The 27376-nt window shown below is 36.0% G+C and overlaps 1 protein-coding gene and 1 pseudogene across 5 annotated transcripts in view; both read left to right on the top strand.

Annotated features, from left to right (window-relative positions):
* The window catches only part of PIBF1 (progesterone immunomodulatory binding factor 1), a 213458-nt gene that overhangs the window by 69659 nt on the left and 116423 nt on the right, over positions 1 to 27376 (top strand). For all 5 annotated transcript variants that reach the window (XR_003434692.1, XM_027116085.1, XM_027116086.1 and 2 more), the window contains one exon: positions 3920 to 4018. Coding sequence is in view for 4 of the 5 variants with exons in the window: in XM_027116085.1 (XP_026971886.1) it covers positions 3920 to 4018 (99 nt within the window). In the remaining variant the exon portion in view is untranslated. The remainder of the gene's footprint in view (positions 1 to 3919; positions 4019 to 27376) is intronic.
* On the top strand, positions 16660 to 26700 carry LOC113625286 (rab GDP dissociation inhibitor beta pseudogene; annotated as a pseudogene).

Here is a 27376-nt window from a genome sequence, read left to right as displayed (position 1 = left end):
AAAGTTGGGCTCCATAGCTTACTTGCCACGTGACTGTTGTAGGCAAATACTTAACTTCTCTGTGTTTCAGTCTTCTTCATAAAATGGAGATAATGATACAACCTACACTTTTTGCAGTTGTCATGAAGATTAAATGAGTTATTATATGGGCTTCCCTGGTGGTGCAGTGGTTGAGAGTCTGCCTGCCGATGCAGGGGACACGGGTTCATGCCCCGGTCCGGGAAGATCCCACATGCCGCGGAGCTGCTGGGCCCGTGAGCCATGGCCTCTGAGCCTGCGCGTCCGGAGCCTGTGCTCCTCAACGGGAGAGGCCACAACAGTGAGAGGCCCGTGTACTGCAAAAAAAAAAAAAAAAAAAAAGAGTTATTATGTGTACACTGCCTAGCGAAGTTCCTAGCACAGGGTGAGTACTCTGTGTTTGCTATTACTGTTGTTGTCAGTGGAAGAATCGCTCAGTTTCTTTTTCTCAAACTTAATTTGAAACATTAAAAGTCGATTAATAATATTAAAGGAAGTATTTCTAATCTTTATGTTAAAAGGAATTGTGCTGCTTCTTACTGAAGTATGCAGGTTGTGACAGGATGTGGAAGACATGTTACCTGATAAGAGCCGTTTACAGGGACTTCCCCAGTGGCACAGTGGCTAAGAATCCACCTGCCAGCGCAGGGCACACAGGTTCGAGCCCTGGTCCAGGAAGATCCCACATGCTGCGGAGCAACTAAGCTCATGCGCCACAACTACTGAGCCTGAGCTCTAGAACCCGCAAGCCACAGCTACTAAAGCCCACGCACCTAGAGCCCGTGCTCCTCAACAAGAGAAGCTACTGCAATGAGAAGCCCGCGCACCTCAACGAAGACCCAACGCAGCCAAAAATAAATGAACAAATAAATACATTTATATATAAAAAAAAAAGAACAGTTTACACAGAAATCTTACCAGCAAGCACCTATGAGAGGATCTACTGGTAGAAACTTCAGCTTCTAGCATTTTCTCCCATTCATTTCAGTTTTTCTCTTTTTGAATTACCTTTATTTATTGGTCCTTCAAGCCCCAACTTACACGTCTTCCCATCATTCACTCATCTGTTCCTCCAGTTAAAAATAATCAACTCCTCTTCTTTGTGGCCATAGAATTTTGTTCATGCCTAAATATAGCACTAATTATAGTTAACCGGATGGTGTAGATTGTAGCATGGTGAATGCCCTGGTATCTTCTAATGACACCTCCTTTCATAAGCCCTAATATTTGTTTATTCTGGGTTTTATTTCTTTCTCTGTTTCTTCCTTTCTTTCTTCCCTCCCTCCCTCCCTTCTTTCTTTCTTTCTTTCTTTTTCTTCTTTCTTCCTTTCTTTCCTCCTTTCCCCCTTCCTTCCATCCTTCCTTTCTTTCTTTTTTCTTTCTCTTCCAGTTTTGAAATACAATTGACACACAGCACTGTATAGTTTCAGGCATCCAGCGTAATGATTTGACTTACATACATCATGAAGTGATGACCACAAGAAGTTTAGCAAACATCCATCATCTCACAGAGATACAAAATTAAAGAAATAGAAAAATTTTTGCCTCACAATGAGAACTTTTAAGATTTACTCTCTTAACACCTTTCGTATGTAACATACAACAGTGTTCATTGTTTTCATCATGTTGTGCATGACATCCCTAGTAGTTATTTACCTTATAACTGGAAGTGTGTACCTTTTGACCCCCTTCATCCAATTCCCCCTCCCCTCATCCCCACCTCTGGTAACCACAGATCTGATCTTTATTTCTGAGTTTGTTTGTTTGTTTCTGAGGTATAATGACCTACAATACTATGTTAGTTCCTGTTCCACAGCATAGTGATTCCATAGTTCTATACATTTCAAAATGATCACCATGGTAAGTCTAATTACCATATTTGCTTTTATTTCTGTTGCCCATTTTTGCAGTAAAGAAAATATATATAGTTAGGGACTGAAGCTTTGCCATCTACCAGCTAAGCATTCATGATTAATTAGTACTGTAAATGTATCTACTTGGAATTTTGCAACTGAAATAACTTATAGAATAATAAGGCTATAGTATTTGAGAAATGAAAGTTGTGACCAATTTTGGATGGTTTACTGACTAAAATATATAGATTCTCTAGGGATGAAAAATATATAAATGTTTAATATACTTTGAGAACTTCATTCTATCTATAAAATTAAAAATTTCATGTTTCAGTTAATTTGAGAATAGTAGAATATTTCTGAAGGTCTTTGCAGTCAGGATGATATCAGAAAATAATGACTTGCTATTTTGTGATATCTAACTTAAAATGTACCTGCACTTAGATAATAGTGTACAAAAGTTATTTTCTTTTTAATAAGAGTTATCTATATTCCAGTTTTTTTAAATTATTTTATTTCTGGCTCATAAGCTATTTTACTGATGAATCTCTATTGGCTGACATATTCTAAGTTTTAAAATTGTTGTTAGCATCACCATACAAAAGATGACTTTGAGCACTGCCACAGCAAGTATGACCACTAAATATTTCTACCTAATAGTTATTAGATAGATTTACTCAAACTGTGTGGATTTTCATGGCTCCCTACTGACATTCTCCATCAGTAATAAAAACCAAATCTAATATCCAATCCAGTTCTTTATGGGAGATAGGTTGATGTGATGTAAAAAACACTTACATTGGAGTAAGACATAGCTGGGCTCAAATTATGGCTTTAACACTTCAGCTGTGTGACTTGGGCCTAGAGATTTAAGCCCTCTAAACTTCAGTTTATTCAGCTGTAAAGCAGCTTAGAAAGTATAACATCAAGGATTTGTAGGGATTAAGTGAGCACAATCATTTATGTTATACTCCAAATTTATTTATGTTATAACTGTTAGAGAAAAGGATTTTCAAAAAAAATTAAGTGACTCTGAAAGAGGAGTTACTGTTGGTATTTTTCTTGATTCAAACTTCCACTTTGATTAAAAAACAAACAGGATTTGATCTTTGAGGGCCCATATCTGTCTGTATCAGTCCTAATTACTCACTATTGTTACCTTCCACCTTTTGGACATTCCCCTTAACTGTCACTCAATGTATCGTTCTGTCAATTTCAGTTCCTGCTGTCATCAGCACTGTAAGTGGATGACTCATAGTCTGACCTCATACTTCCTTGAGCCCTGCATGAGTATTGACCTTCATCTCAGCTCTTTCATATAGCTACTCTAATGTCACACCTTGCATCTTATGAACTAAAATTCCAGGGCTGAAGACACTACTCTACCTCTGAATCACTGTTCTCTGACAGCAATCTCTAGTTTTCCATCTTGCCTGTACAACCACTTCCACTTAATCTGTTAGTTATCTTATCAGGACTTCAAGTCCTTTGTCCCTTACTTTCTCCTAATCTCAGTCCTTTTGTGTTCCCTTCTCTTTCCTTCCTCTCCATGTGAGACCCAGGGTCTATCAGTTTAGCTGTTCTCCTGCTTTTGTCCCAAACTTCATTTCCATTTGGATTCCTGTGATCTCTATATCCCTCATTATAACATTTTATATTGCATTTATTAACTTCTCAAAACCTCAGCTCTCTTGTGGATAATATGTTGGTAATTATACCTACCTCATTAGATTATGGTAAGAATTAAATGAGTTGCTATAAATACAGACTGTTTACCCTACCTTCCCTTCGACCCTTGTGGAGAATAATTGTGGAGAAAGGTAATATGACATTTAGAGAGTAGACCATGTTTGTACCTACACTGCTGTGTGCTGCTAGAGAAACTCACCAAGCCAGGCACATTTGTATCATATACACTGTGGGACACCAACCCTTAGGGTGTCCCTGAGATTATCAGTTAGTCCAATTCCAAGCAAGCCCATTTATGAGTCTTTAAAAGATGGATACTTGTGTAGTCGGAATAACTGAAGTGTACATTTACACTTTAGAAACCTCCGAGAAGCAAGGGATAATGCTGTGGCTGAAAAGGACCGAGCAGTGATGGCTGAAAAGAATGCTCTAGAAAAACATGATCAGCTCTTAGACAGGTAAGCATCCTGAAAATAGAAATGTTAAGACTCTTCGATTTTTGTTCCTGTTACTCTTTCTTTTAGAATATATTTTTTTAATAGAAGTTTAATTTTCATTTCAGTTGAAGTGTAATTTACATGTAATAATTTACATATGTAATAATTGCATATATTGAAACAAGATAGAGAAGAGTTTCCTTATACCCCTTTGGTCAGTCTGAACTACCACCCATCAAGAGGCAAACACTTTGTGATTTCTCTCACCATAGCTTAGCTTGTTCTTCATGGACTAAAAATAAATGGAATTGTACAGTATGTACCCTTTTGTGTCTAGCTTCTTTCACTCAACATTATATGTTTTCATCCATTTTATGTTGTATCAGAAGTTCATTTCTTACTGTTGCTGGGCATAAATATACCACAGTTTGTTTATTCATTCATTTGTCAATGGACGTTTAGTTTGTTTTCAGTTTGGCGCTATCATGAATAAAGCTGCTATGAAAATTTTTATACAAGTCTTTTTGTGGGTATATGTTTCTGTTTCTCTTGGATAAATACCTAGGAGTGGAACTGCTAATCATCGAGTAGATGAATGTTTTACTTTAAAAGAACCTGCTGGACAACTCCAAGGTGATTGTACCATTGTATACTCCCCAGATTATTTTTCAAAAACCTATATTTTCTGGTTCATGTCTGTTGGAGGGAGGGGAAGAGAGAGAGTAATTTGTCTTTAATTAATCAATAGAAAATATATTTAATAACCTAGTTAAAAGGAAAATCACTGATGAGTATTAAAGTAAATATCGTTACCTCATCAAACAATGTATTTTAGTGGTTCAACTACATGCAGAGTAAACAGAGTGGTTACCTTTTTTTTTTTAACTTTTTATTTTGAAATACTTTCAGACAGAAAAGTTGCTAAAATAGTACAGAAAAGTTTTCATGTACCTTTCACATACTGGTAAACTTTGAAAGTAAACTTTGAAGATAATCTCAGTGGGTCTTTTAATTGTTAAATGAAGATTAATTTGTGGTTTAAGCAATACATGGAACTAATAATTCAAGCAAGTTTTCACATAATTAAACTATTGCTAATCCTCTAGAATGTCAAAATCTTTTAGAATGGTCCAAATTGTTATACTTCTGAATTCACATCAACGTTATAAACTTGACTCATGGAGAAATTCTAATAAATGTAATAATGAAGAAATCTTTTCTATAATGTGAAAGTATGTCTAATTCTAAAGATCTTAATATAAAATTAAACATTTATAAACCAGCTGCTTTTATTAGCGTGCTGTTGCAACCTATCTTAAAATTATCTTTTATTATGTATAATCCTTCTGTTTATAAATCTATATCATGTCCACTAAAGATTTACTTAGCTCCTTGTTGTTGTTTTTGAATGTGATATATTTAGTAATGGCTCTAGAATAATATTTATGGACCAACTAACAAGCTTTAAAAGAAAGAGTAAGTAAACCAGAACTTATATTCACGCAAAATTTCATAACTTGCTAACTTGGTATGTGGTTGTGAGTTTGGAGAGAGAAGAATAGTAAATGTGGCCTTAAAATTGGCTGCTTATACTAAACTCTGTAATGTCCTACACTCTGAATCTAAAATCCTTCTTATCCTACTTGTTCACACACTAGCAACTGGGTATTTATCCTGAAAGCCATGCGATACTTTAATATCTTCTGAATTACAGAGAATTCAGTCATTTAATGTTTGTAAAGCACATTAAAACAGTGTCTTGCACATAGTAGTTCTACAGAAATTATTGGTATTATAGAAAAATTTGCTGAGTTGATTCTGCTTTAACTAATGGAATTTTTGCTCTTAATTCCTTGAAGTGATAGTAAAACTTTTCTTATTTGGAGCCTAATTTTCATCCAACCTTAAAAAATTAGGACAGTTTTAAAATCAGGACAAAGAAGGAAAAAAAAGAAAATGTTTCTAGACACACTAGAAATAACCTATGAGCAGCAAATAGTGTTAGTGCTCAGAACTTTAAAGCACATTATAGGACCAAGGATTTATTGAAAAAATGAGAATAATGTCTGGAATCTAAAACTCAAAATAAGCTTGGACTTTAATAAAATGCCTAAAACAGCTAAATGTACTTATCTGTTTTTTGAGCTACAATATTAAAGTAAAGGGGAAAATCCCCATGCTTAGGGTTATAATGTTGCTAGATGATTTCAAAAAAGTAAGATTCTAGATATCCCCACAATTTAATTTTTCCTTAATTACTCTATAAACTTATTACAATTCATGTCAATAATTTCAAAAGACTTTTAGTGAAACTTGACCAACTGACTCTAAGATTCTTTTTCAGAATTGCTGTGGCTATGCTTGTTCCTACTCTTGTACGTTTACTCTTACACATGAATTTTTATAGTTATATTTTTCATGTTAATACCTTTCATCCGTCCAGAGTTCATTTGGGGGTATGGTGTAGATAGAGAACGAATTTTATTTTATCTTGCTCACTGTTAAGTTAACTGTACATTTAATGGCATCCAAATAAAAATACCAGCAAGATTTTTTTCTTCTTAATCTACACTCTAACTTTCTCTTGTGTTGGGTGGTATGGGAGTAGCACAGGCCTTTTGGGATCCTGGAAAGGGTAAGTGAGTTAGGGATGTATTTGGATTAAGTGGTTTGCAGTCACTTCTGTTTACAGTTAAATTATTGCTAGCCATTTCTGAGTATCAGTGGCTTCCAGGAATATTCTTATTACCCACTGTGCAACATAGGTTGTGAGAGATAGGAATGTGTCTCGGGTACCCATTACTGGAACCAGGGATTATTGACCTTCTTTCTTGGTGGAGGGATAAGCAAGATGCAATCATTTATCCTTTATTTGGAGGGGAAGCCCTGGCAGTCCTCTGACCAGTGGATACTTAAACTTCTTACTGATGTGGTGGCTTCTCGAATCTTCATAGGGTTTTTTTCCCCCAGCTTTATTAAGGTGTAATTGACAAATTAAATTGTAAGGTTTTGAAAGTGTACAATGTGATGATTTGATATACACATACATTGTGAAAGGGTTCTCCCCTCATGGAGTTAATTGACACATCCACCACCTCACATATTTACCTTTTTTTTTTTTTTTTTTTTGGTGGGAACATTTATGGATTTAAGGTCTCTCATAACAAATTTCAATTATACGGTACAGAGTTACCAACTGTTGTCACTGTGTTATACATTAGATCCTCAAACATTATTCATCTTACAGCAGGATTTTTTTTAACCAGACGTATCAAATCTATGGTTCATATGAAAAAATTAAAGATATTTCTTAAATAATAAGACTTGAAAGTCGAAATTACTCCTTGATCCATGGGCTGCAGAATCGATGTGTTAGCAGGCATGAAAACAACATTCATCTCATTGTACATCTATCCTCAGAGCTGTTGGTTAACTAAACACATTGTCATTGAACAGTAATATTTTGAAAGGAATCTTTTTTGTTTTTTGAGCAGTAGGTCTCAACAGTGGGCTTAAAGTATTCAGTAAAACCATGTTGTAAACAGATGTGCTGTCATCCAGGCTTTGTTGTTCCACTTATAGAACACAAGTAGAGTAGATTTAGCACAATTCTTAGGGCCCTAGGATTTTCAGAATGGTAAATGAACATTGGCATCAACTTAAAGTTACCAGCTTCATTAGCCCCTAACAAGAGAGTCAGACTGTCCTTTGAAGATTTGAAACCAGGCATTGACTTCTCCTCTCTAGCTATGAAAGTCCTAGATGGCATCTTCTTCCAATAAAAGGCTGTTCCATCTACATTGATAACTTGTTTACTGTAGGCATCTTCATTAATTATCTTAGCTAGATCTTGTGGATAACTTGTTACAGCTTCTACATCATCACTTGCTGCTTCACCTTGTGTTTAAGTTTTATGTTATGGAGATGACTTCTTTCCTTAAATTTCATGATCCCATGAACCAGCCTCTTCAAGGTTCAAACTTTTCTTCTGCAGTTTCCTTACCTCTCTTAGCTTTCAAAAAATTGAAGAGACTTAGGGCCTTTCTCTGGATTAGGCCTGGCTTCAGGGAGCGTTGTGGCTGGTTTGGTCTTCTATCCAGACCACTAAAACTTGCTTCATATCAGCAGTAAGGCTGTTTTGCTTTCTTCATTCCTGTGTTCACTGGAGTAGCACTTTTAATTTCCTTCAAGAACTTTTCCTTTGCATCCACAACTTGGCTAACTGTTAAGCACAAGAGGCCTAGCTTTCAGGCTGTATTGACTTTCAACATGCCTTCCTCGCTAAGCTTAATCATTTCTAGCTTTTGATTTAAAATGAGAAATGTGTGACACTTCTTTTCACTTAAACACTTTGGAGGCCATTGTAGGGGTACTGATTGGCCTAATTTCAGTATTGTTGTGTCTCAGGGAATAGGGAGGCCCAAGGAGAGAGAGAGAGCCTGGGAAGATAGGCAGGGAATCTGTACATGACCTTAAATGCTAAGCTATGCAGTCTGGATGCCATTCTGTTGAATGACATGATCAGAGTTCTCAGTTTTAGAACAATTACCCCAGAAGAATGAGGAATGAAATACTAAACTGATAACCGGAAGATAATTCAGAGAACATTATAAATAGTTTGCTATCTTATATAGGCATGGTTCATGGCGCCCCCAAACAATTACATTAGTAACATCAAAAATCACTGATCCCAGATCATCATAATAAATATAATAATAATGAAGAAGTTTGAAATATTGTGAGAATTGCCAAAATATGACACAGATACTAAGTGAGCAAATGTTGGGAAAATGGCACTGATAGACTTGCTTGATGCCACAAACCTTCAATTTGTAAAAAATGCAGCATGTGCGAAGTTCAATAAAGCAAAAGCACAATAAAAGGAGGTATGTCTGTATAGGCTTGGAAGATTTTAATGTGGAGATACTATTCTACAGTAATGGAAGTTATATCTAGAATGTGATTTGTGATTATCTTATTTATAGAATCATGCTGGGTCTGGGCACCGAAGCTCTAAACCAAAGGTCTTAAGAGGAAAATGACCAAACATATTCAAAAGATTAGAAAATGTCCTACAGTGTCAGATTATAACTGTCTACAGATATTTGAAGTGTACTTTTCTCATGTGGTCAGGCCTAAAGTAGTAGGATTGGGACCACTGAGTATACATTACAAAAAAGGGTAAAGATAAACTTTCTAATAGGGATTTTCAAAATGCCTTGGCATCAAGTATATTCTTCATCATTAGAAGTGTGCAGGCATCAGCTGGCCAGGCATTCAGTAGGATTGTGTTTGTAAGCATCGAAGTATCAAGTGGGTAGTCTAAAGTCCCTTTTGATTCTGAAATTATCTGTAACAACAGCTCAAAAGAGTTGATACACTGGTTAAGTTACCATGTAAAGGGAATGGTGAAGCCAAGCTGTTTTTGAGTGTATTTTTTTAATCTCTGTAGTTCACTTTTCCTGTTTTTTGTTTGTTTCAAAATAAAAATCTAGTATTTAGGACTATTATTTGAAAAAGACACTATATATTTTTTAAATATCCACTGGATTTTTAAAAAAATATTTATTTATTTGGCTACATCGGGTCTTAGTTGCGGCACATGGGACCTTTTAGTTGCAGCATGCGGAATCTTTAGTTGCGGCATGTGGGGTCTTTAGTTGCAGCATGTGGGATCTAGTTCCCCAACCAGGGATCGAACCAAGGCCCACGGCATTGGGAGTGCATTGGGAGTGCAGAGTCCTAGCCACTGGACCACCAGGGAAGTCCCTCCACTGAATTTTTTTGGGGTATAGATTGCCTAAGAATATTTTGGGCATATCATGTATATTTTTTGTATATACTGAAACCCAAGGAAAAGTATTATTTTATTTTTCAGAGGTTGAGTTTTTAATACTCAGGTGTGTGATTCTGGTTTCCTTTGTGTCAAAATCAGAATAAACAGATGTATTTCAATCTTTACATGCATTGTGATTTCTGTGAATCATGCTTAAGTAAAGTCCAAGACATGTCTATACACAATTTTCTAGTCAGGTATAACTAATCTCAACTTCTTCATTTTGTTGAAAGTTTTACTTTATCAAATGCTTCATTTAATGATCAAACAACCTGTGTTATTATAATGAGAAATGTAAGGAAGTAGTATGCCACTTTCAAACATGAATGAAAAAGGCTTTTTGCTGAAGGACTTTAATTTTCTACAAAAAATGGACTTTTCTCAGGCATATAAAAGACCTGTGTATGTCCCAATTCAAGTCCAACAATTCATTTAATAGTAAGTAACAAATACCCAGCTTTCATGAACAGGAACAGTTATTACCTCTTATTCTGTTGCTTTGAATCTCTGTAAGCACTCTGAGGATTCTTTCTGCCACAAAGGGGAAATTTTTAAACTCAGTCAGTGTGACTAGAATAAATTTGAATACACTGTTACATCTGTGGGATCCTACAGAAGAGACCTATGTTTGAATCTAAAGTGTTAGCTTGTAATCCAGAATTAATTTTAATAGCTTCTTTTTTTCAGTTATAGTTGTTTTAATTTTTTTTAAAACTATGGTTTGATGTATTCGGAATAGTTTTTTCAGTTTGTTAAGTATTTTTTTTTTGTTAAGTATTTTTAAATGAATATTACTTAAATTATGCTTTCATAATTATTTAAATTATGTTTTCAATCCCTACAACTTCTCTGGTAATAATAGAATTTTGTCCTCATTTTTTCTCTTAGAAGACCAAAGTAAGGGGGAATAGATCTAGTGAGTAGATTGAGTTTATGTTATACTGGGCTAGTTTAAAGCTTGATACAGCAGCCAGCTGTCCTAAATTTCCATTCAGTGCTTTAACCCCAAGAGTAGAACAGTTCTGACATGCTTTTATTCTACCTTTTGTCATATTCTTATACTGTTTTATCTTTGTTTATCCAGTTTTTTAATCTTGACTTGCTTCTTCAGCAGGCAAGTAAATGTTTGTGTCATTTTCAATATAAACTTAATGGGATAAAGGATGTTGAGATTTGAAATAAAAGCTATAGTATTGTACTTAAACTTTGTTTACTTAATAAATTCTGTGATAATTTTATTCATATTATTCTTAGTTTTCATGGTTACGTAAAGTAATTCACATCATAATTGTTATTTGAATGCAGAAATTCTTGATTCTCAGTCCTATATTAAGTTATTCTTTTGACATACCTCTTTATGAAAGAAAAAATATACCATAAATTCGTGCTTCTTAAATAATTTTTAGTATTTGATTTTTTTCTTTGAAAATTTGCAGAATACTCTAATTATAAGCTACTCTAATGATTTTTCAGAGTTTATAAAATTATCTTTTGTTACTTGATTTCTCTTATTCTTTAAAATGTTCTATTTGCCTATTGGTTTGTTTCATTTATATTGAAATAGTCTAGCCCCATGTTCTCAAATTTCTCTTGGCTTTTAAGCCGCTGTTCCATCTGACATATATTTGTCCACTTATATAGGATATCTCAAGCTGGTCTCATTACATCCTAAGTTACCACAATTGACTCTATTCCTTTCCTAATAAAGGCTTTGGAAATAGTAGTACATAATGTAGTGTACATGAGAGCAGTAAGAAATTTATTGCTGAGGTGAAAAATATCTGTTCCTTCTCAATCTAGACACAAACCTTTGAAAGGAACCGATAAGAAACACCCATATTCGGATCACAACGTATGGATTTTGTTTTATCCACCTCTCATCTATCTTCCTTTTTCTTTATTAGGTATTGGTCTGATCTGACATTCCTTGCTCCACCAGAAACAATGGCCCAGGGTGTCCTTTAACCATTCATGGATAATTTGTTGCTTATAATTGGGCTTAAATGGCACTGCTAGTTCTGAAGTGATACACCTATTCTCCTCCACTTCAAAAGAATGTATCTTTTTTTTTTGGCCACATCTTATTTAATTATGAATAAATTCAGAGATGTGTGTTGTATTTATAATTGAACCATTCTGCATTCATGTTCTCAAACATAATATAAACTTAAGTCTCTAATATTCCCATTATTTTCCAGATGGGAAAGAAAAACCTCATGAAACTTGGAAAATAAATTTTTTGCAAAAGAATGTATCTTGAATATTTTTGTGCAGCGAGTCAAAATACACACATACACAAAGCAATTAGATATTGTTTTCTGTCAGTCTTTTTTTCTCAAAGAAGGACTGGTGGCTTCTGTGGCCAAAAAGGATATTTACTCTATATCAGGAGAATTAATGATGGATGCCAATATTGTTAGCCTGCAAGTCCATGGGATAGAACATCTTTATACAGTAATAGACTAGAGTCATCAGCATATTTTGTTGTTTAGGTGGAACAATTGAGGTAGAGAAGGCTGTTTTCATACCTACCGATTTAAACCTCTTCTCTCCTCAGTCCTGAATAACTCTCAATGGCCGTCACTCTCAGGAGATCAATTCACTGTTGATCTTATAAAATCAAAGCTGTGCTCCAGCATTCTATCTTGGTCCTTACTCTTTTTTAACTTCTTATTTCAAATTTCATGTGTGCACAAAAGCTACAAGAATGATGCAAAGAATTCCTTTATATCTTTTATCTAAATTCACCCCTTTTTAACATTTTGCTACATTTGTTTTATCATTCTTATTCTCTCTCTCTTTCTCTTTCTCTCCCCTCACCCCACACATTATTTTTTTTCTGAATAGTTTAGTAGACTGAATGCATCATATACTCTTGCCTCTTCAAGGTTTATTTTCTAGGAATAAGAATATTCTCTTATATAACCACAGTACACTTATCAAATTCAGGACAACATTGATAATAATACTTTTATCCATTTTTGTCAGTTGTCTGAATGATATCTTTTTATAACAGTTTTTTTTCTGGCACAGCATCCCGTCCAGAATTATGTTCTGCTTTTAGTTATCGCGCCTCTTCAGTCTCTTTTAATCTGAAACAGTTCTTCAGTTTTTCTTTTCTATTTTGTTTTCATGACATTTGATTCTTTTTATGTTGGATCATATACACATATATGTCTCTTCCTTCTGGGATCTCTCCTACTCAGCTTTAACTGTCACTTTAGGGAATGATCAACAGTGTTTTTAAACTCAAACCATACCTTTCCTTGTGTTTTGTAAAGTTGTATTTCCAGCTACGTGATTGGCATTTTTATCTCAGTGTTTTTCTGGGACTTTAAACTCAGTATTTGTGAAACAAACTCAGCTTCCTCTCACATTTACCCTTCCCAAGACAGAACGTGGCTTCAGCTGACTTCAAGTCAGTAAACTATACTGCCATTTTTAAGTCATTTCTGTTTGAACTTTCATAATAATAATCCTTTCCCCTTGCTCCTGTGTGTAGGTTTGTCAAATTTCATAGCTTCTCCCCCTATAGTATCTCTAAAATCCTCTGCACTCCTGCTGGCAGTCATCCTGGGTCAGCTTCTCGATACTTCTTGACTGGGGTCATGCTGTAATTGTGTACGATAACCTCTCAATTCGTTGCTCCATCTTTCCCCCTCGCTTAATCCTCTTGCTCAGACCTTTTCTTCCTGCCATAGTTTTGCATCCTAATATCATCATTTGCCAAGACACTTGAACAAGAAAGTTGGTGGTTCACAACTACTTTTTTTTCCTCACTCTCCTTCCCATTTATTCAACCAACAGGTTGTTTATTGATAACTGCCACGTGCCATTTGCTGTGCTAGATGTTGATGTACATAAATAAATCAATAAATGGGAGGTTGCCCCTGCTGAGAGTCAATTGAGGTAAATGGAAAATAAGCAAACAGATTCATAATTGTTATAATTATGTGTTTTGATGATTGCTATGAACTAGATTGTGTGAGGAGGAATAATGGCTCCAGCAGGGTATATCATGATAGGATAGTCCAGAAAGGCCTCTCTGAACACTTAAACTAAACAAATATCATGTTTTTTCTAATTCCTAAATATATCTAATCTTTTCCCACCTCTTAATCCCAGGTGCCACTGCTTTAGTCAAGTCTTTCTTTTCTCTTGCTTGAACTATTTATAATAGTCTCTGAACTATCTCGCCGCTTTCAGTTTAGTCCTATTTTCATCACTTATTCTTCCAGGGTAATTGTTCTAAAACTCAGAACCCTAATTATGTCATTCAGCAGAATGGCATCCATACAGCACACAGCTTAGCTCTTAGGGTCATTCACAGACTTCTGGCCTATCTTCCCAGTTGCAGATATTTCTTTTGATTCTCCCCCATTTACTCAAGACAAACGGATCTCTTCAAGTTCTGTAAGTGTTTTTATGGGTTCTTTGCTAGGAATGACCTTTTCTCTTCCCTTGCTCATGTATCTTACCATTCATCTACTAGGTAGATAACCATTCATTTGGTAAGAATGAAATCCATGATCATGTCTTCTATGCATACCTTAACTTCCTGTCAGAAATGCTGAAGTCTCTTCTCTCTGTTTTCTAGCATTATATTATAATTGTGTGTTTGTTTACAAGTCTTTCCTCTGAAGTATTGGGGTTTTTTTTGAGGTCAGAGATTTCCTCTTCCCCATTTTTGCTTCTCTAGTAAGGTGAGGCCTCTACTCAGTGTCTTTGATGTAAGTAATTCTCAACAAATATCAATTTCAGTTGATTAGAGCTTACCATGTTCATTTTGACTTACAACTTTCCATTATGAAGGCAGTTCAAGTGCTGAAAAGAGTGCCCAGGACTCGTCTTCATTTTACTGTATCAGTGGTTCCCAAATCTAGATGAATTTCAGTCACCTGGAGAGATTTTTTTTTTTTGGAAGACGTATTTTTTTGCCTCCCTCTACTCCTAGTATCTAGTGTACTTCCTACAAAACCCCCCAAATAATCGTAAACTATCCATTCATCAAATATGTGTTTGAGAAACACGACAACAGCTTTTGAAAACACTTGTAAGCTATAAGTTCTAAAGAAATGCTAGTTATTACTGTCTATCACTGTGCCCTTCTTGGTGCCTTAACCAGTAATCTCAAAGAAGATGTAAGCTTCTTCTCGAAGGCTAATGCCCTAAGTACCCTAAGATTTGAAAGAACTTGAGCAACTGTTGGTTATCTTATTAAAACATTGTTATCAGACCAAGGCCAGAAGACAGGAAGTAAACAAATGTCCCTATGCTCTGAAACACTGAAGAGGAAAGATTCTAGAACTATATACATCAGTAAACTTGAATGTAGCCCACTATGAACATTCTAAAACAGATCATTAAACAGATAGTGAGCATTTAGAAATGGAAATGGTGAAAACCAGAAGTCGCCATTAGTTAACTATTAAGTCTTGACAAACTACTTTTACTTCTTTTTTTTTTTTTTGAGGTATTTACTAGAATTTCTAGAGAAGAGTGCCAGTGATAGAAGGTATCTCAATTTCAGCAAAACATTTTATTAAGATTATCTTTGTAGAGACATGGGAATTGTGAAATTAATAACACTGTAAATAAGTAATGAATTGAAAGCAGTTTAAATATCAGTTTCAAAGAATGTTGATTAGTAGATCAACCTAGAGGGACATTACTGATGAAATGTTTACAGGCTTTTTACTTAATTCTTAACCTGCCATTGGTTAAATCATATTGGTTAAACCTAGATTTCTCAGTGAGCCCAGTGCGTAATTCTCTTCAAATTTCACACTTTAGACAGACTTTCATTCAGTAAATAAATTTAGTGAATTGTGCACCTTGTACCTGTCACATACCCCATTTTGATATACCTCTTTCCGTTCTCAGTGATTAACAGGGAAGTAACTATAAGTTAGCCAGTATTGCATAAAATCATAGGCTAGGAAACTCTGACCTATGATTTAAAGAAAAATTTGTTTTTAAGGGAACTCTGAAATGTTAAGTTGATGGAGGACTTCTAAAAATGAAGATTTTGTAAGAGCATTTTTAGGATTTTCTCTGTTTGAATATTATATGGATGAAAATAAAATGAAGAAGATACTCTCATCTCCACGGGAAACTAAGGGAAGCCTCAATATGGTGTCATAAATTTCAAAGAATTTTGGTCAGAAACAGTGTAACCAGAACACTCTACAATTTAGCAGGTAGAGTACAGTGAGGTGGATAGTATACAGAGGAAATTCTGTGCAGCTCCTGGAACTCTGCAGTAGAACTTTCTGTAATAATGGAGATATTCTTTATCTGCCCTATCCCAAACAGTAGCCACCAGCCACGTTGGGCACTTGAAGTTTAGCTAGTGTAGCTGAGAAACTGAATATGTTTTATTTTAATTAACTTAAATTTAAATAGCTACTTGTGGCTTCAGGCTCTTATTATATTAGACAGCTTAGCCCTAAAGTGAAGGGGTAAAAGCTGGAAATTTCAACCTCTTTCTCCATTATATATCTGCAGGAATGCCAGGCTAGAGGAGAGCCTGTTTAGTTGTGCTGTATCTTTTTTCCTTTGGTGTGATTTAGATTCTCAACCAAGAGTGATGGGGTTTGTATTAAAGCAAACCAAATAGATGTAAAACAGATAAATTGCAGAGAAGAATGCTTGCTGTTCCATACTTTGAATGGGGGTTATGTAAAAGCTGAGGGGTTATGATGAAATTTGTAGTCTAAACTGACTTTTTACCAATATGACTAACTCTCCCAGAAAGAGAGAAATAAATACAAAATATGAGAGACAAGGCTTAGAACTATAAACTTCCAATCCCATAAACTTGACCATGGGTAAAAGTATTTGGAGAAAATACAAACATAAGCTTCCAGACTTGGAACCTCAGCTTTCTCCCCACCTTTAAGCAAGGAAATTGCTGACCAGATAATATTTTCCTAGTCCTCCAGTTCATTGGATAATGGAACAATCCAAACAATGTTTTGTTAAACAGGAAAGAGGCAAAATGAAGGCTTGGCTAGAACTGCCTTCATTCAAAGATTATTAAGTGATGGGGTGGGGGGCGGTTCAGGGAAGACAAGTATGAGATATATGTAAATATTTTTTTAAGTGGAAGGAGACAGCAGGAGTCCTATAAAAGCTGCAGAAGATAAAGAGAACATTTTAAAAGATCTATGCTAGGAATCTAGAAAGATTTTATAGATTATAACCTATTCACAACTAAAAGAATTTAAGAAAGCACAGAACTCTTTGAAACCAAAGACTTTGCCAAAGAATAAGATGGAAGGTGACTGGCAAAGTTAAAGAAAAAGATTACATAGAAAAATGACATACAAAACTTACAAAGGAATTAAAGAGAAAAAGGGGGGGTAGGGAGATCCAGAAAACTGAATTAAGGGGGGGGGTTATAAAGCAGAAACAAATCAAAAAGAGAAAAGAAAAAGCAACAAAGAAGTGATGCAGATGGTTAGAGAGGAGGTATTAGACATGGAGAACAGACAACACATATCCACATTCAGAAAATTAGTGTGTCAATGGAAGAAAACAAAATGAAAGAGGAAAAAAATACTTAGAGATACAATAAAAGAAAATTCTTTCTGAAATTTATCAGAACTCACCACATTCTGGGTGGTGTGAAGAGGATGGGAAATAGCAATGTAGTAAATCCAATTGAAGTTATTGAATATGAACATTAAAGGAACATTATTAGAAGCATCTGGGCTGGATAAGTAAGTCATTTGCTAAGGAAAAATTGCAGGTTGAGCTTAAGTTTCTCCTCCATAACTTTATACTTTATTTATTCATTTAGCAGTATTTATGAACAACCTGCTTTAAGCAAGCACTTTAACACTGGGATTGAAGGTTTAACAGTGGTCTCTGTCTCAGTGGAATTTACGTTCCTATGATGTAAATCAACACATATAAATAAACGACAAAATAAAGAAGATAATTTTAGAAAGTAACAATTATTTGAGAGAAATAAAACAAGAGTGTGATTCAGGTAAGTGAGACTATGTGAGGGGTGACATTTTCTGCCTCCTGAGTGATGAAAACTCACTAGTCATGTGAGGACTCAGGAAGCCTCTTACCCACGTGGCATTCCTGAAAAACCTACTTGAAATGGTAACCTCACTAACCAAAGAATCAAAGAACTCATTAAAAAAAAAAAAAGAACTCATGAATTGAGATGTCAAGGTATAAAAGAACTGGCAGTGAATATTTAATGTAAAATTAAATTTCAGTAACTATTGTCATTCTGCTTTCAAAACACATTGTAATCATAATTGTTATGGGGAAATTACAACATAAAAATAATAATTTAACATAAGTAGAGGCAAAAATAGCAACTTGCAACTAAAATTAGAGAATTGATGGTAAGAGGAAATAGTGTGTATATAATATACTTAATATTGTATAATTATAATTTCCTCAAACTTCATAAGAATTAGTGGTTTTATCAAGAAATATCTATTTAAACATATTAGTCAGGAAACAAAACATTAGTTAAACTGTAAACAGATGATATCCTTTGTATATTGCCAGAGGAGAGGGAAGAAAAAAGAAAGCACAGACCTTATAACAAAAGATAGATAACAAAGCAAACAACAAAGAAGCAAAACACAGAAAATATAAATTCTTAAGACGGCAGACGACCAATTGTGTCTTTTCTGACAACAGTTGTAAATGTGATGAACTCACTATTATACAAGAAAAGAAATACAGTTTGGGTCAAAAACTATATTCTTTTCACAATAAGTGACTCTGGATGTATGAAGATGAAAAAATGAAAAATAACACAGGATCTAAATCTCTTCTGCAATAAATATTTATTAAAATTTGTTTTAATAATTCAGGATCTTGAGACTCCCTTTGTCATGACTATATATACACAACGAAATGCTCCAGAGCATTTATGCGTCGAATTTGCCACAGGGAAAGTGCTGATTGTCCCACTTACAGCCCACACCCAGACTGCTCGCTGTTGCCAGGGATCATTTAAAACATGGTTTGAGGGTAGGGATAGTTTCTAGATAAAATTCCTAGATAAAAGGGAGTGCCAACAGTTACTATAATGAACTGTTTACTACACTTCCTGATCAATAAATAATTGATGAAATAGGAAATAAAGCTCAGAAAATTTAAACAAACTGGAAACATGTTGTTAATTCATAAGCACTTTTTCACTGAATTCAGCTTAAGGGTCACACTAAAGTTATGATCAAAGATACAGTTCAGTATGTGGCTTATTAATTAGCTTAGAGAGAATGTGTGGTAGTGAGATCAAGGTTTCAGGTCCATTCACCTTGCAGACCTTTTTTTTTCTTTTTTTTTTTTTTTTTTTTGCAAAGGTGGGTGGAGGGGGATGAGTGGGGTCTATGATCTTTTCTAAATCTAGCCAGCTGCGTCAGAAATGTGTAATTTTGGGTCACAAGCAGAGAGAGTAGATAGAATCAGTACAAATATCTAAGTATTACTAGAAAAAGAACTCAAGTACATGTCCTCCTGGTGACTGATCAATAACGTTGTGTTTGTAAATGAAAGAAAACACTTTATTATATATCTGCACATTTTTTAAGATGCTTTCTTAGAAATCCAGAGTCATAGGTGGTCAGTCATTATGCATATGAATTGAATCACAGAGTGTGTGTGTGTGTGTGTTTGTACAGCTTTCTTTATAGGCTGCTGCTCTGTTGCTGAGGGGGAAATTTTCATAGATTTACATTTGGTAAATATATCCACGTCCAAAAAAAGATGTGTAAAATATTGGAATGCCAGCTGACTAAATCAACTCATAAAAACTTCAGTTAAAAGTAAGATATTTTCCACGATTATTTTAAAATATGATGTTTACTGGAAGGAAAGTCCAGAGAATTACCACAGTTGAAGTGTGAGCGTATTTCTCCCACTTGTAAATGAGCTCTTATTTCCTACAGTGTATATTCTGGTCCACAATGAGTCATTTTCAACATGTTTCAATTTAACTCCTAATACATTTTTAAACTTGGCAGGCATATTTAGATGAACGTTACTTCCAGTTTTAGAGACTGCTTCTAAATTATACTTCAGTACTGCAGTCATTATGAAAAGTTCTTTCAGTAAAAAGGAAACAGAATTGATTGGAAGTGTATGTTTTGAGGAATAAAAAAATGGTTGCCATGAATAAAAATCAGATAGTTAAGCTTTTAAAAATTTTGTTACTACATAAACCCTCTTAATATTATATTAAAAAGTTGTAGTATAAGGTTCTTTTTATTGATAGAAGATACTTAAGAAAAAATAAGATTTATTCTAGATAATAAAGTTAATATTTATTGATCTCTTACTATGCCTAGCACTTTTGTGTGTTAACTTTTTTAATACCCATATAATAGGTCGTAGTTTAGTTTCTATAAACCATTCAGGCTTTTTTTCTATTATAGTGCATGGAGCCTAATACATTTCTGGACATATAACTGGTGCTACATGAATGTTTGTAAAAGCTAATACTTTATAGAGAATTTTACATATTGCCAACTCTTAATAAGTATTTAATAATTACCTTTTATAAATTTATGCAATCCTGTAACTCTTATGAATCTTCTGGCAGATTTCAGTTGACCAAGCTGTCCACTGTTAACGATTTTAATATCTTAATTTTTATCATAATGATGTTTACACTGTGCCTTACTCTTTTTAACACTTAATTTTGTATTTAATTTAATTTATTGTTTTTGGCTGTGTTGGGTCTTCGTTGCTGCGTGTGGGCTTTCTCTAGTTGTGGTGGGCAGGGGCTACTCTTCGTTGCAGTGCATGGACTTCTCATTGCGGTGGCTTCTTGTTGTGGAGCACGGCCTCTAGGCACATGGGCTTCAGTAGTTGCAGCACACGGGCTCAGTAGTTGCGGCACGTGGGCTCAGTAGTTGTGGCACACAGGCTTAGTTGCTCCGCGGCATATGGGATCTTCCCAGACCAGGGATCGAACCCGTGTCCCCTGCATTGGCAGGCAGATTCTTAACCACTGCACCACCAGGGAAGTCCGTAACACTTTAAAGATTCCCAAAAGTTTAGAGTTGGGAAAAACTTAGAGGTTATTGAAAACAGTCCACCCATTTAGCAGATGAGGAAACAAAATCCAAAGAGGTTATCTGACTTGTCCTGAGTTACACTTACTAGGAGCAGGGCTAGAAGTAGATACACGTTCTCTTTGTTCCCATCCAAGTTGTTCGTTCTGCCACACAATTGTGTCCTTCCATCAGTAAACAGTAAACAGCATATGAAGCACAACATGTGTGATGTTAAACAACATCAATAGGTACATCTTTTGCTCTCCAGTATGCATATTAAAAACAACAGGCTCTTCTCTTCCCGTCTGAGGTGGCAGCTGGCTCCCTCTTCGCCAGCTCTGTTTTCCCTCTGCTCCTGCTTCACTTTTCCCTCGGGCTGGCCCGGCCTGAGCGCTCCGCCCGCCTCCTCAGGGTGGCCGCCTAGCACCCGACCCCTGGAGTGCTACGCCTTCTCCTTTCTCTGGGCTTCAGTCTGCACCCAGCCCTTCCGTGAATGAGGAGTACATGATCATGCTGGGCACCGGCCTGATGGAATGTATCCTGTCAGGTATAATGTCAGTGGATGGAAAGAAAGTTCTTCACATGGATAGAAACCCATATTAGGGAGGAGAGAGTGCATCATCTGTAACACCACTGGAAGATTTATACAAAAGATTTAAAATACCCGGAGCACCACCGGCATCAATGGGGAGAGGAGGAGACTGGAATGTTGACTTCATTCCCAAGTTCCTTATGGCAAATGGTCAGCTGGTTAAGATGCTGCTTTTTACACAGGTCATTCGCTATCTGGATTTCCAAGTGACTGAAGGGAACTTTGTTTGTAAAGGAGGAAAGATCTACAAGGCTCCTTCCACTGAAGCAGAAGCTCTGGCATCTAGCCTAATGGGGCGTTTGAAAAACGTCGATTCAGAAAATTCCTGGTGTATGTTGCCAACTTTGATGGGAACGATCCTAGAACTTTTGAGGGCGTTGATCCTAGGAAGATGGCAATGAGAGAGGTGTATAAGAAATCTGACTTGGGCCAAGATGTTATAGGTTTTACTGGTCATGCGCTGGCACTTTACAGAACTGATGACTGTTTATATCAACCATGTGGTGAAACCATTAACAGGATTAAACTTTACAGTGAGTCTTTGGCAAGATATGGCAAAAGCCCATACCTTCATCCACTCTACAGCCTTGGATAACTGCCACAGGATTTTCACAGCTAAGTGCTATTTACGGAGGTACATACGTGCTGAATAAACCAATTGAAGAAATCATTATGCAAAATGGAAAAGTGATTGGTGTAAAATCTGAAGGAGAGATTGCTCGCTGTAAGAAGCTCACCTGTGATCCCAGCTACTCCATCATCTTTGATCGAGTAGAGAAAGCGGGCCAGAGACTTCCCTGGTGGTCCAGTGGTCAAGAATTCACCTTCCAATACAGGGGATGCGAGTTCGATCCCTGGTTGGGGAACTAGGATCCCACATGACGTGGGGCAACTAAGCCCGCGCGCCACAACTACTGAGCCTGAGCCTACGCTCTCTGGAGCCCGAACGCCACAACTAGAGAACCCGAGCACCACAATTACTGAGCCCATGTGCCACAACTAGAGAGAAGCCCATGCACTGCAGCAAAGGATCCTGCATGCCACAAAGAAGATCCCGCGTGCCACAGCTAAGACCCAACACAGCCAAATAAATAACTATTAAAAAAAAAGAAAAGAAAATTGGGCCAGGTGATCAGGGTCATCTGGATCCTCAGCCACCCCATCAAGAACACCAACAACGCCAGCTCCTGCCAGATCATTATTCCACAGAACGAAGTCAACCAGAAGTCAGATGTCTATGTCTGCATGACCTCCTCCGCACACAATGTGGCAGCACAGGGCAAGTACATTGCCATCGCTAGCACAACAGTGGAGACCAAGGAACCCGAGAAAGAAATCAGACCAGCTCTGGAGCTCTTGGAACCAACTGAGCAGAAATTCGTTAGCATCAGTGACTTCCTTGTACCAAAAGATTTGGGAACAGAGAGCCAGATCTTTATAACCCGTACATATGATGCAACAACTCACTTTGAGATGACCTGTGATGACATTAAGGACATCTATAAGAGGATGATGGGATCTGAGTTTGACTTTGAGGAAGTGAAGCAGAAGAAAAATGACATGTGTGGAGAAGACTGACAGTAGTACATGTTGCCAACTAATTAGGACATACTTAAAATTTGGCAAATGATGCATATTGTATGAAATCAATATTGTAAGGCCTGCTTTTGTAATCAAAACTGAGAGATTGCAGAGCACCATACCAGTAAATATTCCTCCCCTTTCTAATATCATGTATTAACTTGTTTTCATGGAGTGACTCTTCAGAATTGGCAGGTTCCCACATTTTGTTCAATTTAACCGACACCAGCTTATTTTTTCTAGTGAAGAATCAGTTTTAAAACGTCATACTGATACAGAGAATTTGATATAGTATTTGTATCTTTTAATCAGTGTAACCTTTACAGTTATGAGCTTCTGCTGCTCGAGAGCTGGGTCAGTACAGTTTGCGTGCCATCTGTCCTCTGGGCATTAAGGAGATTCAGAATCAAATGTTCCATAATCAGGGATAGCATCCCTCATTCCTCCCCACCCCTTTTCATTTACATCACGTGTTATAACAGTGCCTAGGCAGCACAGCCACAAGCTTGGTTTATGTGGGCCTCCAATTCTAACCAAACTCCAGACTTTGAGAGTCATTTTGGAGGAAGCCTCTGTGCAGTGTTTTAACCTAATAAAATTGATGAGAGCAGAGGGAAGAGAAACCTATCATAAAGCAGGTAAATGTAGAGCTTCTTTTGTGTCCCAGGTGTGACTTCTTCAATGGACCAAACTGCAACGCAGTATTTATTTGACAGAGCCTCTGCTTCAACGATGTCTGTCTCACAGTGGCTCCGAATGATTTCTGTACTGCAAAATGAAGCCGAACTCTGGAAACCAAAACAACAACAACAGAATTCACAATGATACTATATTAATTTCCTGTGGTTGCCATAATAAATTACCACAAACTTGGTGACTTAAAACAACAGAAATTTATTCTCTCATAGTCTGGAGGCCAGAAGTCTGAAACCAAGGTGTCTGTAGGGCCATGCTCCCTCCACAAGCTCTAGGGGCAATCTGTTCTTTGCTTCTTCCATCTTCTGGGGCTCCAGGCATTCCTTTCTTTCCTTGGCTTATGGCCACATCACCTCCAGTCTCTGCCCCCGTCTTCACATCACCTTCTCCCGTGTATGTGTTTTATAAGGATATATGTGATTGCATTCAGGACCCACCCAAATAACCCAGGACAGGCTCTTCTTCTCAAGATATTTAATTTAATCACATCTGCAAAAAACCTTTTTCCGTGTAAGGTAATATTTACAGGTCCTAGGGATTAGAACATGGACATATATTTTGGGGAGGGACCACCATTCAACCCACTCCATATGCCTTTTAAGTCATTTGAATTAGTATTTATTCAGATCCTCCAATCGGAATATGATTTTATTTTTAAGTTATCCAACCAGAACTTTTTAAGGTATCAGCAAATTTTAGGAGTTATTAAAATTCTATAAAGTTAGATTATCTTTTCAACCTACTAACTTGACATTTAGCAAATTACTTGCTGTTGAGCAAATGGCACCTTAAAGATTCTAGACTCTGTACCATATGATGTTGTGGCATATTTATTATGAATTAAAAGACATCCTACATGACTTTTAGTAACATTTTTTAAGAACATCATGGCAATGACATTAAGGGTTAAAGAAATAGAGTTGGACGTTTTCAACAGAAACAGTGTAAAAATCTAGCTTTAAGCTAAGCTGTATTAACTTCGTTTAGACCGTATAATTGCTTTCTTCTATATAGCGATTGAATTTTGCTTTACTCTATTTAAGATTCAGTAAGTAAGATCTTGAATGCTTTAATAATATAATGACTTTCACGTTTTATTTTTGTTCTACTTATTTTTTTCAGTCAGCAAACTTTTAGCCCTTCCTGGTTTTAACAAATGTATGTGTAACCTGTTTATTTCTATGGCATATGCCAGATATGTGATCATTTAGTTTCTCCTTCTGTAGAAATCATTGTTACTAGATATGAAGAAATTCCAGAAATCATTGTTACCAGATGTGAGAATATTCTCAATTCCTTTTATCCATTAAAGTGTCTTACTTGTAAATGAAAGAAGAAAACGTAACTGATATTTTACATAATTCTGTGCATCATAAAACTAAATGATATTTATTATACAGTTTTAAGTTCTCAGTAAATGTTAACTATTATTATTTGTTCTCATCATCCAGTTAGTTGACTTTTAAAGTTCAGTTGTGTCTGTTCTCTATTCAGTACGATAAAGATAAAGGGTTAGGAGCAGTCTCTGACACAATCTAGTAAAACTATTTCATGCAGATGGATAACTGGACTTGTTACAAGGCTCTCTGAAGAAGGGGATCCCTTTCCTCAACTTAGGTTATTTTAATTATTAGTAATTTACTGTTGGGATTTCCCTTGCATTGTTGTGAGTTTTAAAATATATATCCATGTATTTTTTAAATGGATTTTTTTAGCTTAAAGGCAATGTGTTTTTATTTTACAAATGAAAAGTCTAATCTGTATATTTGTTAAAAGTAGGAAATGAGTTAATGGGTCTTCAAACAGTGAAACTTAACTGACATCCACATACTATTATTAGAATTCAGATGTTTCCTCCTAATTCACTGGGACCCCAAATATGAACTTCTATTAGCTAGAATATTCATAGATACTCCAAATGTGATGATGCCTACCATTTCTAGAATTCCTTTTGTCCAAAATCACAGATGGAAAATGCCCAAAAGAATGCATCTCCCAGCCTCCAGGCAAGGGTGCACCCAGATCATTCTAGTCAGATAGACTGTCCATATGTAAACCTGTAAAGGAACTCATATACCTGTAAATGACAATGAAATGTTAGCTTTGAAATTGTTTTTTAAAGTAGTTTACAGGAAAATCAAGGTATGGTTAATAGCCTGTCATTTATGAGAATGGAATGTTCTGTATGTTGCTACCACAGGACATGTCTGTTCTTACTCACTTCTCAACTTTTGCCATTGGTTAAACTGTGCATTGATCCAGAAATAAGTCAACATGTTTAAATGGGAAATGTGTTATTAAATTCAATCATTTGTATATAGTAAACATTTTTTTTTTGGACCCCAAATAGCACTTGTAAAATATAAATCAGGTTGTTTAACTAAAGTGCTGGTCTCTAATTTTTGAAAATTAAAACTATGAACTGAATGCTTCTAAAGGAAAACAATTTTTTAGCCAGTTTTCCATGTTGCTAGCTACTCTACATTTATATGTGTTATCCATTATAGTAAATAATGCCTCTTTTCATTATAGAAACCACCCCTTGCCCACCACTATCAATAGCTCCCTTAGATATTAAGCATTACACTTATAAGAAATTGTAAGCTCTAACAACCTTTCTGCAGGCTTATGTACCAGTTCTCATCCTACAAATTTTAAGCACTACATTTACAAATTAAGGTATACTAAGACATAGCTAAAGTTTATGACTTCTTAAACCATACATATGTCTTTGATGATAGAGAGCACTAGAGAAATGTTGAACTAATGGCTCAAACTTTTTATAAGCTTTCAATGAAAAGAACAGCAATAGTAATTCTTGGGGTTCGTTTGAATAGAACTATGAAAAAGGTATCTAACTTTTTGCTTTTTATGAATTTTATTTATAAAAATTATGATAGGGCTTCCCTGGTGGTGCAGTGGTTGAGAGTCCGCCTGCCGAAGCAGGGGACACGGGTTTGTGCCCCGGTCCGGGAGGATCCCACATGCCGCAGAGCGGCTGAGCCCGTGAGCCATGGCCACTGAGCCTGCGCGTCCAGAGCCTGTGCTCCGCAACGGGAGAGGCCACAACAGTGAGAGGCCCGCGTACCGCAAAAAAAAAAAAATATGATATAATTTTATAAACACTTCTCTAAGAATTTTTAGTTGCCAATACTATCTGATAGGTGTTACAAATTTATACCTACATAATTGTACCTAAAGTAAAATTCCATACAGCTAAACTCATTTTCCTTGACCATTTTAAAGTAGAACCTAATGGAAATTAATTGCCGTGACTGCCTCTTCCCTGTGAGAATTTGAGTATCCATTGCACAATTCTGTGAAATGTTCTCTGCCTCCCTCGTTTCTTTAATATGCGGATGAACTTAAGGCTTCCTTCCTGTCAATTCCAAATGTTTAACACTGCTTGCCTTATTTCCTTTTATTTTAAATGGGAGCCAACATCATGAACTCCATACTTTACAATGAACCTCAGAAAGCAGAAGAAAAACATATCTCTCCCCATAGTTTCAGAGGAGAATGTGGAGAAAAATACGTTATGCTGTGCTCAGATTTCTCTTTGGTGGAGTGTGAACTGTGATAACAGTAATAGGAAGGTAAAATCTCTCTCTGAATTTTTCTTATGCTGGGCTAGA

This window comes from Aethalodelphis obliquidens, unplaced genomic scaffold, assembly GCF_003676395.1.
Source record: "Aethalodelphis obliquidens isolate GAN/ISIS:26980383/991018 unplaced genomic scaffold, ASM367639v1 scaffold15, whole genome shotgun sequence".
Classification (NCBI taxonomy): Eukaryota; Metazoa; Chordata; class Mammalia; order Artiodactyla; family Delphinidae; genus Aethalodelphis; species Aethalodelphis obliquidens.
The sequence above is the reverse complement of the archived record's forward strand: the minus strand, read 5'-3'. Positions and strand labels throughout refer to the sequence as shown.